This window comes from Terrapene carolina, unplaced genomic scaffold, assembly GCF_002925995.2.
Source record: "Terrapene carolina triunguis isolate 2854851 unplaced genomic scaffold, T_m_triunguis-2.0 Scaffold247, whole genome shotgun sequence".
Taxonomy (NCBI): Eukaryota; Metazoa; Chordata; order Testudines; family Emydidae; genus Terrapene; species Terrapene triunguis.
Window position 1 is genome coordinate 17,931,299 of NW_020664598.1, and position 19,381 is coordinate 17,950,679.

General features: G+C 43.0%; 1 protein-coding gene across 1 annotated transcript in view; it reads left to right on the top strand.

Moving 5' to 3' along the window:
- Positions 1-19,381, top strand: part of OVCH1 (ovochymase 1) — a 49,137-nt gene that overhangs the window by 18,475 nt on the left and 11,281 nt on the right. The window contains exons 13-23 of the mRNA XM_029912805.1: positions 1,031-1,159; positions 1,632-1,703; positions 2,270-2,447; positions 2,864-2,936; positions 3,689-3,884; positions 4,757-4,914; positions 6,182-6,338; positions 7,981-8,085; positions 17,297-17,422; positions 17,982-18,120; positions 18,910-19,049. Coding sequence (XP_029768665.1) covers positions 1,031-1,159; positions 1,632-1,703; positions 2,270-2,447; positions 2,864-2,936; positions 3,689-3,884; positions 4,757-4,914; positions 6,182-6,338; positions 7,981-8,085; positions 17,297-17,422; positions 17,982-18,120; positions 18,910-19,049 — 1,473 coding nt within the window. The remainder of the gene's footprint in view (positions 1-1,030; positions 1,160-1,631; positions 1,704-2,269; positions 2,448-2,863; positions 2,937-3,688; positions 3,885-4,756; positions 4,915-6,181; positions 6,339-7,980; positions 8,086-17,296; positions 17,423-17,981; positions 18,121-18,909; positions 19,050-19,381) is intronic.

Sequence of the window (19,381 nt, forward strand, 5' to 3'; positions counted from 1 at the left end):
GGAGGAACGAGAGGCAAGAAATTCTGAATTCTGATCCTGGCTTTGACACTTGGTCTTGGCCAAGCCACTTCCCTTCTGTTTGTCCATCTGCAACCTGATGGTCATCGTACTTCATGTCTTTAGGGTTTTTAAAAATAAATATTAGCACTAGAGTGGACCAGAAAACAGACGTTAGTTACCACACACAAATTGTGAACTCTTGAAAACGTTTTCATTCTGAATCAGAACAGTCACAGATTCAAATAAATTTTGATGGGAGCTAAATTCTATATTTTTTTAAAAAGTCCATTTGGGGAGAACCAAAACAGAACTTTTCAGCTTTTTCCCCAGACTGCCAGTCTCCTCCTACAGTGATCCTCGCAGCTCAAAGAGCTCTCATTTAGATTTTCCTGAGGAAAATCCAAATTTTCCAGCAAAATTTTTGGGGTTTTTATTTATTTATTTTTTTTATTATTATTATTTTTCAGAATCCACATGTTCTGTTGGAATATCATTCTGGTGGAAAATTTCCTAGCAGCCAGGCAGTAGGGAGACTAGGTGCTTTATATAGGCAGAGAGAGAGAGAGAAGGGGAGCTGCCTGTTGTGCTCCAGATCCTCAAAATGGTGGCTGATGTGTGTGTGCAGGTTTAAGAGGCATTGAATGCCCATCGTATATAGATGGCAAATGCAACTCTTTTAAGAGGCTCTCTTGGTGGGAGGCACTTATGCAGCTAACTTGTTTTTTATTAATTTTTCCACTATAGGAACTAAACTAGGACGTTGTCTAATTCCTGAGAGTATATAGTAGCTTAATTTAGGCCACTACTTCCTTCTCCTTGGATACCCTTCGATTGGACCTGGCCAAAGTGTTTGTTTCAAATTTAAAAAAAAAAAATGTCCCCCACAAAATGGCTTTTTGAGCCAAGTGAAAATGACAAGTCCCTGTTTGGTTTTTCCCTCCTGTGGACAAAGTTTAGCAAAGCTGGAGATGAGTTTAAAGTGATATTCTGAATTTTAAAAGCATGGGGGTTTCCTTGTTTTTTCTTACAGCCAATCTGTGTGGGTTCTCAACCCCCAGCTCAATTCTGAGCCCTGGCAATGAAATGTTGATACATTTTGAAAGCGATGGGGAGAACAACTTCAGAGGGTTTAAGGCCAGATTCACCTTTGTTCCTTCAGGTTGGTGGAAAGACCTTTGGTATGTGTTCTGAACTCTTGATCTTATTTTTGAAATAATCCCCTATCACTATGCTGGGGCAGTTCAAGATGGAACAGTTTCTACTGAGAGAATTCTGATTCCTTACCATTGTTGAAAGAACTGAATTCCCACACTGGGAACACCGATAGGACACTGACACTTTTTTGATACCTGAAACTTGCAGACTCTGTGGCATTCTGAACTACTTCTAGAAGTATCCCATCCAGGGACTGCTGCCCTATTACAGCAGTGGACGTGGGAAATTGGGGTAACAGTCCCCTGAATGACTGCTGTTGCTTTGCTCTCTTATATGCCAGCTGCTAACATTGAAGGATCTGGCCTTCACTTGTAGGAGTTCCTCCTACAGGATTGGGGCTTTGGGGGGAGGAGGAGGAAGTGGGGCCATGACTGATGCCTTGAGAGTAAAATAGGTTCCATTTATTCTGTCTTCAGCAGAAGAAGCTGAATCAGTAGTTGCAGAACCAATTGTTCTACAGACGACCACTCCAAAGAATATCCCCTTAGGTAAGTTGGTAACAAACTCATTGTAATGGGCTGTGTCAATAGATCCAGAGGATCCTTAGGAAATAGACTTCAGTGGTGCAGGTGCACATGGGCTGTAAGGTATACACAGTACGGAGGTATAAAACATATTCAGAGTGAAGAAATGGGGAGAAATGCCCACTTATCTTTCAGGGGTTGTGCCCATCCAGTGCCACATTATCCATCTAGTTTAATCCTTTCTAACCTGGATTGGGGGAGGAAAACTTGAAATTGATCCATGTATTTATAGGGTGAGAGAAAGATACAAGCATCTGTCTGGGCTTTATTTGTTCTTTGAGGTATAATATGGAACCTCTGTCCGGGATTCAAGTTCTCAGCCACCTACATCAAGCTTGCATTTCTTCTGCTCAAAATAAGTAACCACACCAGCTGCTACCCCTATGAAGGGAGCCTGCTGTACTGCATCTCTTTGGGGTGTATCTGCTTTATAGTCTTAATTGCAAACAAAACTAATGTGATAGGTGCAAAGGAAGAGAGTCTCGGAAGTCAGTATGTCACTCACTAGCTTTCTGGCTGTTGTGTTGCAGATGTCTGTGGCTTTCCCCCATTTAGTCCACAGTGGCTGTCCAGACGTGTTGTCGGGGGAGAAGAAGCATGTCCCCATTGCTGGCCTTGGCAGGCAGGCTTGCAATTTTTAGGTGACCATCAGTGTGGCGGTGTCATCATCAGTCCAACATGGGTACTTACAGCAGCCCACTGTATACAGTCGTGAGTAAACCTCTCTGGCAAATGCTTCCCTGTGCTTCTATGTGCACAGATATTCCTTTTGGGACAGTGTATGTCCCCTCCTCTAGGATAGAGAAACAATGCTGAAAAGTACCCGCACTCCCACTTATAAAACTTTCTTTTGCTTGTTTCCAAGGCTGTATTTTAGCCTTTTCCTGTGGAAAACATTGGCTCAGTGGGGGAGAGGGGGTTCACATAAAATTAGACCTGGTGTATTTCAGCAACTTCCCCTTGTAGAAGACTTGGTCATGGTGAAACTCTGACTCGTCAGTCTGGGGGATAGGTGACTAATTAAACTGGCATTGAAGACCAAGCACAAGATGGTCAGTGTGCTGAATAAGGAATACATAAGGCTGGTTATACACAGATGCAGTGCAGTTATTTCTATTTTACAGAACAAACAGACCACTGCATTGGACTGTCATCGTGGGAGACCACGATAGAATCCTGAAGGAGTCAACAGAACAGGTAGAGACTCCACAAAACAAGCTAAAATGTGGATTGTGTTGATTCCTCTTCCCTGCTTCTTTGTAATAGATCCATGTGCACTAAATAAAACCCGGTGCTAACAAATAAGATGAAATAACCAAAGAAAGGTGGGTGTCTTGGGTGACCAAAGGGAAGAAGAGCATTTGAAACAATATAGTCTGTGGACTTGCATGGCAAACCTAATCCTTGATGATACCTTTTAAGGCTTTCTCTTGTTAGTATCATTTTTTTTTTTTTTTTTTTTTTAAGTTTAGTAGTTGGCAAAACACAAGCTGTAGTGCTTTCAGCATCTTGCTGTCTTAATGTTGGGCAATACATCTTCCTACAGAATCACTTGTTGACCAGTGCCTTTCTATGCATTAAGTTGAGTCAAGGGGGCAAAATCATAGGGGTAGTTTATGTTGGTCTTCTGCAAAAACGTATCCGCTTAGATTAGCAAAATGAAATAGAATCCTCGCTCCTAAATTCAGGGGATTTTAATACAGTCTCTTCTATTTGTGGCCCATCTGTAACCAAGAGTTGGGGGATATACTGAGGTGACTTCCAGAGTCCTGAATCTTCCCTCTTTTAATCTGTTTTGACTCTTCTCCAGCCTGACACCGATTTGTCTCTTCCAAAATATACTTTAAACCCATCTCTCTTTAATGTCCATTTTCAGTTGTATCTTCCCTGGGCCAGCCTCTTTGATCTCATCATTTTGCTTTATTAACGTTTGATCCTGTTTGGTACAGGTGAGAAGGGTGAAAACTATTGTGGTGCACCCTGACTTTGATACAGTGAGCTATGACTCTGATATTGCACTGATCCAACTGGATGTCCCTCTGGAGTATAACACTGTTGTGAGGCCAATATGTTTGCCCAACAGCACACAACCGTTATCTTCCTCTGTTCTATGCACCATGACTGGCTGGGGGAGCACCCAAGAAGGTATGTAGTATGTTCTTCTTCTCTAAATGGGCAAACAAGATGGAAATGTCTGTGAAGATTCTACCTCTGTCCTGCATCTCTTAGTATCCTTGTCGGGTGTGCTGTGCACTATGCTGGGTGGGGAATGGATGGCAGAATCCACAGCTCTTCCTACGCACAGGTGATTTTAGCATTTAGGAGCTTTCTGCTATCACTGTACAAATAGATGTATTTCTTACATGTCGCTTATGGGCTGGCTGATTTGCAGCTGTCTAGCTATAATTAGAATCTTGTCCAGGATTGCAGGCCTAGCAGTTGCTCTTAAGTAAAGCTCCCGTGCTTTTGCTTTTATGTTCTGGATCTTACTTTCTGGTTTGTAGGGAGTGGGAAGCCTCACTAACCATCAAAGGGCTAAAATGATCAGGGCACTGAGGAGAGGCTCCTTAACAAGAGGTATGTTCATTCGGAGACAAACTTGGGGTGGGCTGGGGAGACACTAGCTAAAACCTTTGCTTTTTCCAGCAGGAGCTGTGTTTGAGTCCATTTGCTGAACAAAGCCAAATTGAGCATCTACTTCTGCTCTGAAATAGCTATACTGTACTGTTGGCAAAGGGGATCCTCCACAGTCTGACATAATGTGTACAGGCACCAGCCTGTATTATTACATAACCAGAAGGTTCAGATAACCTGGAGGAAAGTCCAGTTCCCGTACTCAGCTGCCTGGTTGGATTAGAACTGTGGCTGTTAGCAAGGGGACATGAGGAAACGTGTGTTTTTAGCCGACGTCTCTTTCTGTTGGTTTCCGTCTCCAGTTTTGCATTCTCAGCAGGTTCTTTGACCCTGCAAATAGCTTGCAATGTGATAAATGTTCCTCTGCCAATTTCTCCCCCCAGCAGATGGGAGCCTTGCTAGTCGACTGCAGCAGACACAAGTACCCATACTTGAGAGTGAAGTCTGTGAGAAAAATTACTATTTTAATCACCCCGGAGGGATCACAGCTAGGATGCTTTGTGCTGGTTTTGCTTCCTCTGGAGGGCAGGATTCCTGCCAGGTGAGTTGCTACTAAATGCAAGTACCATTGAAGATGAGTCTTGGTGATTGTTTTTCTGCTGTATTTTAATGTGGTAGAAAGCGTTGGGAAAACTGTGGTAGACCAAATCCTACCAACAAGGCAGCCGCCCCCAATAACTGTCTACAGCAGGAATGGGCAATGCACAGAGCATCAAAAAACAATAAACACAATTAGCCCAAACTAGAACTGAATTCAAAACATGGAGCTGGAGAAGCTTAGTGGCAAAAACAACCAGTGGTGTATTTGAGCTTTCAGCTGTAACTGTGATCGGGCCTGAGTAACTCTGGGCGAGGGGAACGTTCTTCCTTTTATGTTTCTTGAATCCTACCCAGTGAATAGATGACAAAGCCAGGTTAGAATATTGGGTTGCACGTTTTATATTAGTTATGAGAGAGTAATGTTTAGTAATTGTTCTAGAATCCAACCGGTCAATGGGTTGCTTATAACAGTCTGTAACACCTACTGGTGTGCTTATCTCTAGAATACAAAATATTCATGCCTGTAACACATTTCATTTCTATTTACCTTTATTAACCCTTGATAAACTAGTAGCTGAAGGCCTGTTCTGTTGCATGGTTATGGCAATTGAGCCAAGTAATATACTATCTGTGCAGTCTCCCTCGCACAACCAATGAAATTGATGCATGCAAATTAGCTGGGGAGTAAGAGTGGTGGTTGGTTATCTATATCACAGTGGTCTAGGAGTCCTGGCAGGGCATAGATACATGTCTTATGGTAGCTGACACTGCACAGGTGTCATTTGTAAAGTCAGAATGGCTGAGAACTTTAAAAAATGGACAGTAACAGACTGCAAAACCCAGTGATGATTGAACCTGGTGGTACTTTAAACACAAAGAGCTACAACCATTGTTGTTGCTGTTTACATCACTTCACACTGTTTCTACAGGTGTGCAACATTTCAGAGTGACAAGCTTGGAATCTAATACAGATTATAAATGGAATATTTATATAAAATGTGACTGAATTTAGTACCTCCTGATTCCCAACCCTGTGTTCAGTCTTCCAGACCACTTTGTTAGTAAGGCAATCTGATTTATTGAATTAGCCATCCCAGTCCATGACTAAGAAACCAGGAGCATGAGCTGGGCACACTCAGTTCTCCTATTCAAACTTTTCCCCTTAACTATGGTCTGTGACTGCTCTTCACTTCTGAGACTAAGATTGTAGAAGATGAATGTAGGAAGTTTCTACTAATATTCTAAGAAGTCCCTCTGTGTGCTTTCAGGGTGATTCTGGTGGCCCATTGGTTTGCTATAATGAAAAAGAGCCATTTATTCTTTATGGCATCATCAGCTGGGGTGTTGGTTGTGCCAGGCCAAAGAAACCAGGAGTTTATACAAGGGTGAGGGTCTTCCTGGATTGGATCAAATCCACAATAAGAGGTAAATATCTTCTTTCTTCTAAGCAGTGTGTCCCCTAAAGGAAGAGCTTGCTGGAAGTATTCAAAGTATTTTGTGGACAGCAGTTGGAACATTTTTCATCCAAAAACAAAAATCTTTTTTTTTTTCAACCACTTTATTTGATTTTGAACCAACAAAAAAAAATCAGAAAAAAAAAAACTTTTTTAAACCAAAAATTTTCCAGTTTTCAGGGAGGTGTGTGGGTGTGGGTGTGGGTGTGTGTGTGAGAGAGAGAGAGAGAGAGAGAGAGAGAGAGACAGACAGACAGACAGACCTTACAGGAAATTTCAGACAAAACACTTTTGTGCATTTTTTCCCACATTTCTCATGGAAAAATAATGGTAGTTTTCTATCAGCCCAATTTTAGAGATGCAGAACTTCCGGGATAATCTGAAATGAAGTACAGTGCACCAGTACACACCAAACTCTAGACAAGTGCATTTTGAACACTTCCGAGTATGTACTATCGAAAGAGTAATCAATAACACAGCTCACTAGAGAATGACTAAAATACAGTCTGTGCCTCTTAAAAGGAAGTGGACCATGTTCTTTACAATGCAAGGAATACTTAGAGATGACAGGAAGAATGTTTTAAGGCAGTGTGTGTGGTCTCCGAGTCCTACTTAGTATCCTCACAAACCGCCATGCCTGTGGAATTGGGATGTCTTCCTAACTGAAGTAGAGCAAACCACTTATTTCTTCCCCACAGCAATTTCACTGCTGATGTGGCTGCCATCCATCCCAAGGGATATTCCTAATTATCCATCCTGTATCTTGTCAAGCTAGTTCAGGAGGATGCAAAACTAAAACCTACTCTGGTTAGCAAAAAAATCCTTTTGATATTCTAGCTATGTGTGACTCAGCATAATGCTTTTATATATAGATATATTTTTAAAAAATTGTCTACCAGCAGAACTGCAGTGGTGGCAAATGCAGCTCTGTTCCCCATCCTGATTTCTGGCATAAGGGGTTAAAACTATTCACTTGTTGGCCTGCTTAGAGCAGTTGTCATCCAGTGCCTTTTCATAGATTAAGCATGACTTTTAGACCTGCTCTTAACTCAAATGAGGAAGAAGAAATTAATTTCAACATAGTCCGGGACTCAGTGTGAGCTTTTTTTTTTAAAGCCTTTTTACAATGGTCATTACTAATTCAGGATTGCTAAGTGCACTTCATGAGGGTAGCAATCTCAGTCATCTCCCCCAGATGAATTAGAAGGTGGCTAGAGGTCTCTTCCATATTGGAAGATCTAGTATCGATGGTTGTTGGGCATTAGCTTTCTATAGTTTTTGCTTTTTCATGAGTTTACCCTAAGATAACCAGTCTCAGGAAGAGAAGTGCACAGATCTTTACCTGTAAATCAGTTTCTATGGTGGAGGTTTTACTATCGCTTGCTCATGTTCACTTCTGCCTCTATATAGATGGCTTCATTTGAAAGGTTTAGCCTTCCATTATCACTTCACAAGCAAGGCTATGGTCAATCTGACTCTTGGTGGGATGTCTTAATCCTGTGGATGGGTACTGTCTAGTTTCCCACAAAGCTGTCTCTCTACAGATTATACATAGCCCAGGACATCTTTATTAAACTGTCCTAGTAATAGACATGTTGTATCTCTCTCTACAGAGATTGAACCAAATGCGCTTCAGGTAAGTAATAATGGACATGAAACCTTAACACAGACACCAATGAAACGGCCTACAAAACTAACAGGAGCTGCATACAGACAAGGTAAAAATTCTCCTGCAGCTACTTTCAGTTAATAGTGTTGCTGGTCTGTCTCTTGCATACCCTTGTATCCTGTGTAAGGTGGTGGGCCAAGATTCAGCTTGGTAGTACTGTACAGGGTGCCAAGCTAGGCAACTGTTGTCAAAGTGTGTAAAGGCCAAAAACTTTGTAATTACAGTGGATTTCTTGGAATTGCCTATTGATAAGAGATCTTAGGGTTAGATACAAATAATCCTCTTTTAACCCTCAGACTAGTGCAGACAAGCTAAGACAATCTATAGTTGTAGGAGTCTAAACTGGGGGCAACAAACAAAATTACTTGTTTTCTTTTGAATTCCATCAACCATAAGCTATTTTCCTCAGTGACTGTTTTTTTGTTTCTTTTTTAAAACAAACAAACAAAAACCTTCTTGCTGTTAGTTTTTCCTTACATTGCCCCACACTACAATCTTAAGCCATTTGATACCAGCCACCATGTTCTCGTGCCCTTCCCAGCCCCATACTACTAGCATAACTGCCAATCAGAAAACAATTTCCATCCTCTTTTTTAATATTGCTTGAACTGTTGGCCAAGGGATTCAATATATTTTGATTGTTGGCTAGAGAATAATTCTCCATCGTCTACTTTCATAAGAATTTGGCCCTTAACTAGCAGGTTTTCTCACAGGATTATGACTCGCTTGACTTAAAATATTAATTAACCCTCATCCTTGTAAGTTAGGGAAATGTCAGAATGCCCTTTTCACAAACTGGTAAACTAGGGAGTAACCAGCCCTGCTTGGGCCAAGAGCAGGGACTGAACCTGATCCTCTCGGAGCTAAAGGCACGGAATGCGGCCACTTGAGTTGACGGACCAAGTCCCTACCTGAAAGTGGTAGCAGACTTTCATAACTCTTATATGGACCAGCCTGTACTAGAATGACCAGTTTCTAATGTAGGTTACCTACTTTCCTTAATGGAACTTACTCAGTACTGTAGGTGGTCTGAAAAGTAAGTGACAGCACTGGGACTAACACTTGGCACTCCTGAGTCAGCAAGGATTTCAGAAAGGGGCAGGCGGGTAATAGGTGCCCATATAAGAAAAAGCCCCAAATATAGGGACTGTCCCTATAAAATTGGGACATCTGGTCACCCTATAACTAACACCCGTGCTGATAATTTCAGCAGAGGTCAGGGATTTGAATGGTCATCGAGACTGAAATATCCCTACAGAATGATGCCTCCAGGACAGTGTGGGGGACTAAGGGAGGATATAATAGAAGTGTATAAAATCATGACTGGTGTGGAGAAAGTGAATAAGGAAGTGTTATTTACTCCTTCACATAACACAAGAACTAGGGGGTCACCAAATGAAATTAATAGGCAGCAGGTTTAAAAACAAACAAAAGGAAGTATTTTTTTCACACAATGTACAGTCAACCTGTGGAACTCCTTGCCAGAGGATATAGTGAAGGCAAAGACTATAACAGGGTTCCAAAAAGAACTAGATAAGTTCATGGAGGATAGGTCCATCAATGGTTATTAGCCAGGATGGGCAGGGATGGTATCCCTAGCCTCTGTTTGCCAGAAGCTGTGAATGGGTGACAGGGGTTGGATTACTTGATTACCTGTTCTGTTCATTCCCTCTGGGGCACCTGGCATTGGCCACTGTCAGAAGACAGGATACTGGGCTAGATGGACCTTTGGTCTGATCCATTATGGTCGTTCTAATGTAGTGGGTGGGGGTGCTCACACAGTTGTTAGCAATGCTGTACCTCTTCCATACAGAGAGCATCAGTTACCAGCAGAGCAACCTCCGCATAGGATTCATTTAATTTGCTTACATATAGAATAGAGATGGGGTACACACTCCTTCCTTCGGGTTCCTAGCCTAACACCCAGCCTACTAAACTGTGAACTGCAGGCTTTTCCCCGTTGTCAGCATCCCGTGCTCATGCATAATGTCTGGGGTGAGGGGTGGTGAGGTCAATGCTAGCTTTAGCAGGGATTTCACAAATTTCAGTGGTGGAGGAAATGACTTACAAAGTACTAACGCTATTACAGAGAGATTATGGCTTTTAAAAGATACTGCTGTGGGATGCAAAAAGCCCTATTGTATACAGGATTAAAGGGGGACGCATCTCACTAGCAGTCTTGTTTTCTCTCCTGCTTACAACACTCTCACAGATGCTTCAAAATATTTCCCTATTGATTTGGTCTCTTTCCACTTGGGAAATGCTGCATTTGATTCCCCTCTGTGTGCATGGAGCACAAGCCAACACAGCTCTGTTCTTTTTGTGCCCTTATCTGTGTGCTTTCTAAGCAGGGAAAACATTCTTTGCTTTCCCAGAAAACATCCACTAACTTGCTGAGCCTGTTGCCTAAGCCTGGACAGGTTGGTAAGAGACTAGTGTCAGATAAAGAATAAATCATCACACTGGAAAATTGTCCAGATCAATGAATATGTGAAAGCTTGAGCTGGATAGCTTTGTTAGGTTTCTCCCCATTGAATACCCAGTTCACTCTGGAACTGTCCAGGGTCATTGGCTGTTTGGATGGGCTGTCAGGCCAGTTTTACGAACTCTTTTTTTGGTCTCCCCTCTTAAAGGCCTGGCAGACTGGGCACTCGGTCACTTTGGGGATGTTGCCCATCTTGCTTCCAGTAGCTGGATTGCTGGGGCTTTCTCAAAGCACTGTGCTTGCCTTTTAGCACTGGAAACTCATCCTCTGTCCATACTGGAGTATTTCACTTCTATCATTCCAGGCACTGGAGACCTGGGGATTGCTTAAATACTAATTTATGGGAACTATACCATATCTTTATTAGGGAGAAGCAAACGTTTGCTCTCGGTTACACCTGTGCATTTCAACTGGCTTCAGAGGACTGCACGTTTGTAACTGAGGGCAAACTTTTGCTCTTTGTCTTACTAGAGAGACATTTAGTGCCCTGGGTCTCAGTGATGACTGAAGCAGTTACATGCAGTACTAACAAGCTATTTCCCATTGGCCATATTGTCCTCTTAGGATCTCTGATCTAAGACGTAATTAATAGGCATTGTAGAGCAGTAAAAGCTCTTTCCCAATGCTTCTGTGACCAGCATGTGCTCTTCTGTGCAGAATGTCCATCGGAAGTGGAGTTAACAGAGCCCAGAGGTTTCTTCTCATCCCCTTGCTCATCAGGCTACATGGGAAGCTTGAATTGCTCTTGGGTGCTCAGAATGTCCCCCAGAGGCATGGCAAAGCTCACAGTAAAGCATCTGTCAATACCAGCCTCACGGAACTGCCAAGTGGAGCTCCTAGGGATATATGAAGAGAGCCAAAGAGGAAGAAAAGTAGTAGGTAATCAATAATCTAACTGAAGCTTTTCAGCACTTACTTTCTCCTCTGTGTGTTGAATCTTTTTTTAAAACTGGCCAGTGTCCATAGAGTGACTGTGCCATACTGCAGGCTGAATTTACTTTAAGCTACATTTTAAGGCCAGATTCTCTGAGTGTATATTTGACTTAGTTCTGTTGACATCAGTGCATCCGTTTAAAGCAGCAGAGACAGGCCCTTAATCAAATTGTATGAATGGCAAGGGAGGGTGTGTGGAAATCATGGTGTAGTATTTGGATAGATATACAGGTACTATACATTAGACATTCTGGCCTAAATCAGTGTTTCTTGACCCTTTTTTTTTTCAGGCGATGTACCCCTTACCTGAAGTAAAAACATTTTACAGTCCCCTTACAGGTCACTTTTCAATGATAATAATAGGGTTATATATGTATGGCTTCTGATTACAGTTTTTAACTGATAAAACACCCCTGATTTAAAAACAAAAAAAGCCCAGTGATTTCATTATTCAACAAACATGGGAAATGGTTACCTGTATCTAAAGGTTTGTCTATACTGAGCAGTAAATTACTCCTGGGAGAATTCTGTGCCACTGCATATGCACAGAATTCGTCCCTTGAAGAATTTTTTTGCTTCCCTGCAGAAAAATGACTTTCTGATGGGGAAGCAAAAGGAAGCCACAAGATTAGTCATGTCCCCCTCCCTAGCAGTATGTTTCGGGTGCCCAGGGCAGCCAGCAAAGAGGTAAATCACTGTGGGGCAGGAGGTGGGACTGGGGAAGATGCAGCTGGTGGCTCCTACCCTGCACCGAGCTCAGCTGCTAGTCCCAGCTTGGCTGGGCAGGACGGAACTTCCTCTTCCCCTGCACAGAATCCGGGGCCAGGTCAGACCCACCCCCAGATTTCTCCCCCGGTTGTAGGAAGCTCTGCAAACTACCCCCACCCCCCATGCTTCCTGCACCCATCACTCCTCAGATGCAAGGGGGGGAGGGATCACTGTGCAGGGAGGTGCTCCCCCATCTGCCCAACCCCTGTGCATCCAGGTACCCCATCATACTCAGACCCTTCCGCTGAGCCTCACCCCCTCCCCTGCACTCACTACCCCCCAATGAGCCCCACTCCCTGTCCGTGGACCCCACCACTGAGCCCCCTCCTGCTAAGCCCCCAACTACCTTCACCTGGACCCCCCCTGCAGAGTCCCATTGCACCCAACCCCCCACCCCAACAAGCCCCTGTGCATTCAGATCCCCCACTGAGCCGCCTGCACCCAGATTGCCCCACACAGAACCCTCTCAACCCACACCTGGATCCTGCCACACTAAGCCCCTTCACACTGGGATCCTGCCTTGCTGAGCCTGTCTGCCCGCACCTGGTGTAGAGGGGCAGGGCCCTGGGGTGCTTCTGGGGCAGGCCCAGTCCTTGGATTGTGTCAGAGTTGGGTGCAGCCTTGTCGCTGAGTCCGTGTCCTGGGGGGAAGCTGCGCAGTGATCTCCCACTTCTGTGCAGCCAGTGGCCTGTGCTCCCCAATGCCATGCTGGAGCCTCCATGTTTATTTGACAAATAAAATTTGCAGAATTTTAAAATATTGGGTGCAGAATGTTTAATTTTTTGGCACAGAATGCCCTCCGGAGTAAGGGCAGACTACAGGGATTTGATGTGTGGTGTTTATCCATGTAGACTCGCTGGTGCATGCTAAAAGTTTCCTACGTAGCACTTCAATGTAGTGCTACGTTAACACCCATAAGGGAACATTGCAAAGAGATCACTTGTTTCAGTGTATACTAGTGTAATGAGTAAGACTGTCTACACTACAAATTACTTCGGTATAACTTATGTCGCTCTGGGGTATGAATAATCCACACCCTGAGCAACATAAATTACTGACCTGAGCACCAGTATGGACAGCGCTACGTCAGCGAGAGGGCTTCTCCCAGTGACCTAGCTACTGCCTCTCGCGGAGGCAGGAGTTCAGTTGATTGGCGAGCTCTCTCTCATTGGCTTAGAGCGTCTTCACCAGAAGTGCTACAGTGGCATAGCTGTGGTGTGGACAGTATAGACTGTCCTATAATATACTGTTACCCTTTTGGCCCAAGCAGCTACTAAAAAATTTGAGGTCTAGTAGGCTGTTCCAGTTGGAAGTAGAAATTGATGGAATCTTGTAATTTTCTTTTGAAGCAGTTTTGGTGTGGGGGGAGGGTTGTTTGTTTGGTTTGGTTTTTTTACAAAGAATGTACTAAGTCCTGTGCCGCTGAACACAGAGGGAATCCAAATAGCAGAAAACAGTTTCTCTTGTGCAAAGCACCAAGAACACACTTTTTTTTTTTTTTTTTTTTTTTTTTAGCCTGCATCTTGACCCAAAAACCTCCCCAGGTTTCTTCCAGGGTCAACCACTGTGCTTTCAGCTGCTCCTTCGGGCAGTCTTCCCCCTCTGTGTGTTCTTGTCTGGCCTCTGTTTCTGTGTGATTTCTTTCCCCATTACCCCTCCCCCCACTTACCCAAAAGAACACTCTGCCAAAAGTTCTTGGGTGGGTTCTCAAGTACCTTCTTGTCTTAGTCATGTTAATAGAAGGGAGAGCTCACGCCTGCCCATTTCAATGGGGTTTTAACTCAACCCATAAAAAGGTTTCACCCAGCTCCTTACACATTACGTTATACAAAAAGAAGGCCCTGAAAAACCTATTTTTTGGCATCTACATAATTCAAAAATTCCTAAAAATACCCCCCACCCCAAATTTAATAAAGCCCCCCCAAAACCCAGAAGACCTAAATATATTTAAGTGGTTGTTTTGAGAGGTTTACAGAGACCCTGGAAGTGTAAGGGAGCATGGGGATGGAAAAGGGAAACTTTTTTTGCTTTAGATTTTAACAAAATTTTCAATTCCTCATGACCCCACAATTGTCTTTTGCAACCCTCTGAACCCACCAGTTGAGAGAAAGGGGTCTACATAAACAAATGAGATAATATTGTGCCTATATTTAAAATAGGCAGAAACTATGGAATAGGGTTGGAGAGAGGGGTCAGAAAGAAAGTAAGGTGCCAGCTCCAACATCGTCTTATTTATTTCATGCAGATTTACAGATTCGTAGACTTAAACACCATAAAGGACCATCATGATCATCTAGTCTGACCTCCTGCACATTGCAGGCCACAGAACTCACCCACCCACTTCTATAGTTCAGGTGCACGACATTCTGTATTATACAACCATAAATAAAATAGAACTGGAGCTGCTATGTGCAGAGGAAAAGGGAAAATCAAGATAAGAACCTTGGAATCCCTGTGAGGAAATGGGTGGGGGAAATGGCTTTTTCTTCTCTATTTAAAAGCGCTGTGCTGATGGTGGGGTGAGGGGTCAAGAAGAGGCAAATGACTAGCTAGCAGCATGCTCCCGTTGCTGCTTGAATGCCAGCTCCATCCCCAAAGAGCTTTATTAGCGTTCTCCTTCCTATTCCGTATGTGCTATGAGTACAACAGGAAGTGGAGTGAATTGTAAGTGTTTCAGGAGAGGGCTTGGTGTGCGCTTGGGGAGAAACGAGGCCTTTCTAACTGTTTAAAACAAAACAATGCCCCTACGCAGACTGTTTCTGGGGAAAAGGAGGGGCTAAAAGCCACAAGGAGGAAATAGTGGTAGCAGCTGATGTAGTTAATCATAATAGAACAAAGAGTGCAGGGAAACAGACCTGAGATGGGGGGACTTTCTACTGTCCTTGAGACCTGCAGTTCCCTTGGCAGTCTGCATTTACCATTGGAGGATAGGATTAAAATTCAAAATGATCTGGAGAAATGGTCTGAAGTAAATAGGATGAAATTCAATAAGGACAAATGCAAAGTACTCCACTTAGGAAGGAACAATCAGTTGCACACGTACATAATGGGAAATGAGTGCCTAGGAAGGAGTACTACGGAAAGGGATCTGAGGGTCATAGTGGCTCACAAGCTAAATGAGTCAACAGTGTAACACTGTTGCAAAAAAGCAAACATCATTCTGGGATGTATTAGCAGTAGTGTTGTAAGCAAGACATGAGAAGTAATTCTTCCGCTCTACTCCGCGCTGATTAGGCCTCAACTGGAGTATTGTGTCCAGTTCTGGGTGCCACCTTTCAGGAAAGATGTGGACAAATTGGAGAAAGTCCAGTGAAGAGCAACAAAAATGATTAAAGATCTAGAAAACATGACCTATGAGGGAAAATTGAAAAAATTGGGTTTGTTTAGTCTGGAAAAGAGATGACTGAGAGGGGACATCAGTTTTCAAGTACATAAAATGTTGTTACAAGAAGGAGGGAGAAGAATTGTTGTTCTTAACCTCTGAGGCTAGGACAAGAAGCAATGGGCTTAAATTTCAGCAAGGGAGGTTTAGGTTGGATGTTAGGAAAAACTTCCTAACTGTCAGGGTGGTTAAGCACTGGAATAAATTGCCTGGGGAGGTTGTGGAATCTCCATCATTGGGGATTTTTAAGAGCAGGTTAGACAAACAACTGTCAGGGATGGTCTAGATAATACTTAGTTCTGCCATGAGCGCAGGGGACTGGACTAGATGACCTCTCAAGGTCCCTTCCAGCCCTATGATTCAGTGATTCACACTCATTGTAAACAATGCTCTGCTTCTGATATGCCTAAAGGAAAAGCTATTTTCAGACCTCTATCCAGCTTCTTGCATTGAGCAGGCAGAGCTGAGACATTCCTTTAGCCCCACCTGCATTTATTCGGAAAAGCTGGAGACAAGGGACATCAAAAAATTGGAAATCAGAGGATCCAAACAGGATAGAGTGCAACAGGGGTCTTGGAAACAATTTCAGATTCAGAGGCCCACACATAGGGTGTCCCACAGCAGAGGCCCGCATTTTAATCCAAACTGGCCCTCTGGATGGCAAGCAAACAGTCCATCTGATCTCAACTATCTGTGAGTCATAGGATGACCAACAGTTCTGTTTCCTACCTTGTCCTTAAGTTATTGCATAATAATGGAATTCTGCTCTATAAATTAGATGTAAGCTTGGAAGGATTATGTTATCAGTAAATATTGATTTGACTGTGTACACACAAACCGACAAAGTATTTCCATCGATGATGATCAAAATATACAGATAAGCAAAATAAGAGAAATGTTGCTTGAGAACTTCTTAGTTCAATTTAAGGATATTTACTTTGTATGTTTTGATGTGATGTTGACAATTTTGTTTTTAATGGCTAATAAAGCTTTATCTCTTTGAATTTCCATGTCCATTGTCATTAGTCTGACCGCTCCATAATTTTCGCCCTGTGAACATTTTAATTGATAAAGATTAAAATGCTTAAAAATCATATCCAAAATTAATTTTAAAAAATCAATCATTAGGCTTGGCAGAAGTTGGGCTTTTTTTATTTTCATCAAGAAAGACACTGAAAAATACAAACAGATAAATGACTTACAGCCAGTATATGTTTCCAAATACTGCATGTATTAGGCTTTATTTCCTCTTCCCCTTAGTTTTTCAACTTCCCCCAGAGAGATCTGTGTATTAATTTTGTAACTATGGCCTGGTCTACACTAACCCCCCAAGTCGAAGTAAGGTACGCAACTTCAGCTACATGAATAACGTAGCTGAAGTCGACATACCTTACTTTGAACTTACCGCGGTTCAGACGCGGTCCACACGCGGCAGGCAGGCTCCCCGTCGACTCCGCGGTACTCCTCTCGTTGAGCTGGAGTACCGCAGTCGACGGCGAGCACTTCCTGGTTCGATTTATCGCGTCCAGACCAGACGCGATAAATCGAACCAGGAAGTTCGATTTCCAGCCGCCGAACTAGCGGCTAAGTATAGACCAGCCCTAAGATGCAACTAAATGTTGCACTTCCAGGATTGGTCTCCAGAGCAGTTTCTAATATTTCTCCTTTTGCTTGGGTTTGTTTCTCTCCTAGCTGAACTATGTGGTGTCCTGCAGTCACCTAGGACCTTTCTGAGTCCTGGCCCTGTGGTGAAAGTGGTGTTCCATTCTCTTACCCTTGCAGCCTTTGGCATTGAGTACATGGTCTTCAGAGTCCAAGGTATGGTAAGGTGACACCCCCACTGCTAGAGAGAGAGAGAGAGAGAGAGAGAGAGAGATGGCTGGTAGAGAGTGAGCTGAACCATTTGACCTCCAATTCAAACTAACCTGTAAAATTTCAGGACTCTGCTTGCTTCCAGAAGGCAGTGGGGTGGATATAGAATAAGGGACTCTCTTCTGGAGGAACCAATTGAGTTCTTATTTTACTGAGCCCTACATGGGAAATTAGAAAAACACAGGATGAAGAAAGCTGGAATGACCCTAAAATGAGCCTTGATATTTCTTTTTACAGAGAACTTAAATAACAAGCAGAAATGTCTTGAATAATGGAAAATAATCACTATTGGTATCAAATTAGTTGGCGGCCCAACTGTTTTGTTTTCCAGATAATTTTAATTTTAAAATGAGGCATTTTAATTTTCAGCTTTCTTTAGATGGACTTTAGCTTAGGGACCATCTTCTAGAGGCACTCATGTGGTATTGTCTTGGCCATTGGTAGAAGTGTATTTAAAAGACAGTAGCAAATTGAATCCCAAATTTTACATCCAGTTTCTTTCTAGGGCCAAAGATTGGAAAGATAGTGAAACGTCCCAAGGATGTGAACCAAGAATTGTCACGCTGCAGAGATGTCATTCTCACCGACCCGGAAGGATTGATCCAGTCACCAGGCTATCCCCATGGCTATCCTAATGCCACCAGGTGAGAGTGAACTTGTTTAATCCCGTTTCTTGGAACTCTTAAACTAGGTTCTACAAAACTGTGGATGATCTGGGATGAATGAATGATTTTTTTCCACATCTAACTTCTGTATTTCATTTACACATCTTTTGAAAAACTCAACAGGTGCCACAGAAGGCAATTGTGGAACCTGTCTGCCTCTCACATAGAAACATGGTGATCAGAAGGGCTAATGCTGCTACACCCTTTCTAACAATTAGTGGCCAATTCTGGCATTGTTCTGGTAAAATCATTCATCATGTTGTCAGATGGAATGCTGAAAGGGACTCTCCCTCCCCCTCCTCTGGCACAGAATAACTCAGCAAGGTTGTAAAAAGGGCACTCTTGATCAGTTTTATCCCAACCCTTTTTGCAAGGCTTGTCTAGTTCCTAGCCCTTTCTTCCCCCAGCTTTTCCCATTAAGAGGGAACGGTGAGTAGGAGTGGTTGCTCAGTGAAGTGTTAGGCAGCTAGGAAGCTTCATTGGCACTGGTCCATCTTGTTTCTGAATAAGTGTCATCATTTTATGTACACTTTCATCAACTGGCTGATAGTTCATTTTATTCATAATTTCTATACCAAAATGGATTCAAACCAACATCCCACCCTGGATTAGAATCTCCATTTTGTTGTTTGGGGTTTGTTTTTTAAAACAGACTCAAATTCTTTTCTTTCCTTGTTCCTTCCACCCCATTTTAGTAACACATTTTCACGGGATTGAGCCAGTTGTAGGATGCATGTGATTGGGTGTTAATTTGTTCTTGCCCTGCAGCTGCCACTGGCGAATTGTAGCCCCGTTAAAATCCATTATTCGGCTTGATTTCCTGGCCTTCTGGACTGAAAAGACTCTGTCTGGTTGCCACGGACAGCTGATGGTGTATGAAGGATTTGAGCCAAGCAAGGAGTTAATAGGTGAGAGATTTGCTGTGGTGCTGCTGGAAGAGGAAGAGGGAAACTCTTCCAGTTTTCTTAGCAGACTATTGGGCAACTTACCACACGAAAAGAGAAATTCCAACTTTGTTTCTATTTATACTGACTTTAGGGGAGTGTCTTCTAGCTAGTTCATCATCATTTCTATTTCTAGGAACCATTTCTGTAGCTCTATCGTAGAGATGGGATTGGTTGGTTGTTTCACTGTTCATGATAAATTTGCCTTAAAGGCAGATGTCAGTCACCAAATTATTGGCCATTCAATATCTTAGGAACAAATGCACGTTAGCATGTGGAGTGCTTCCTATGATGCT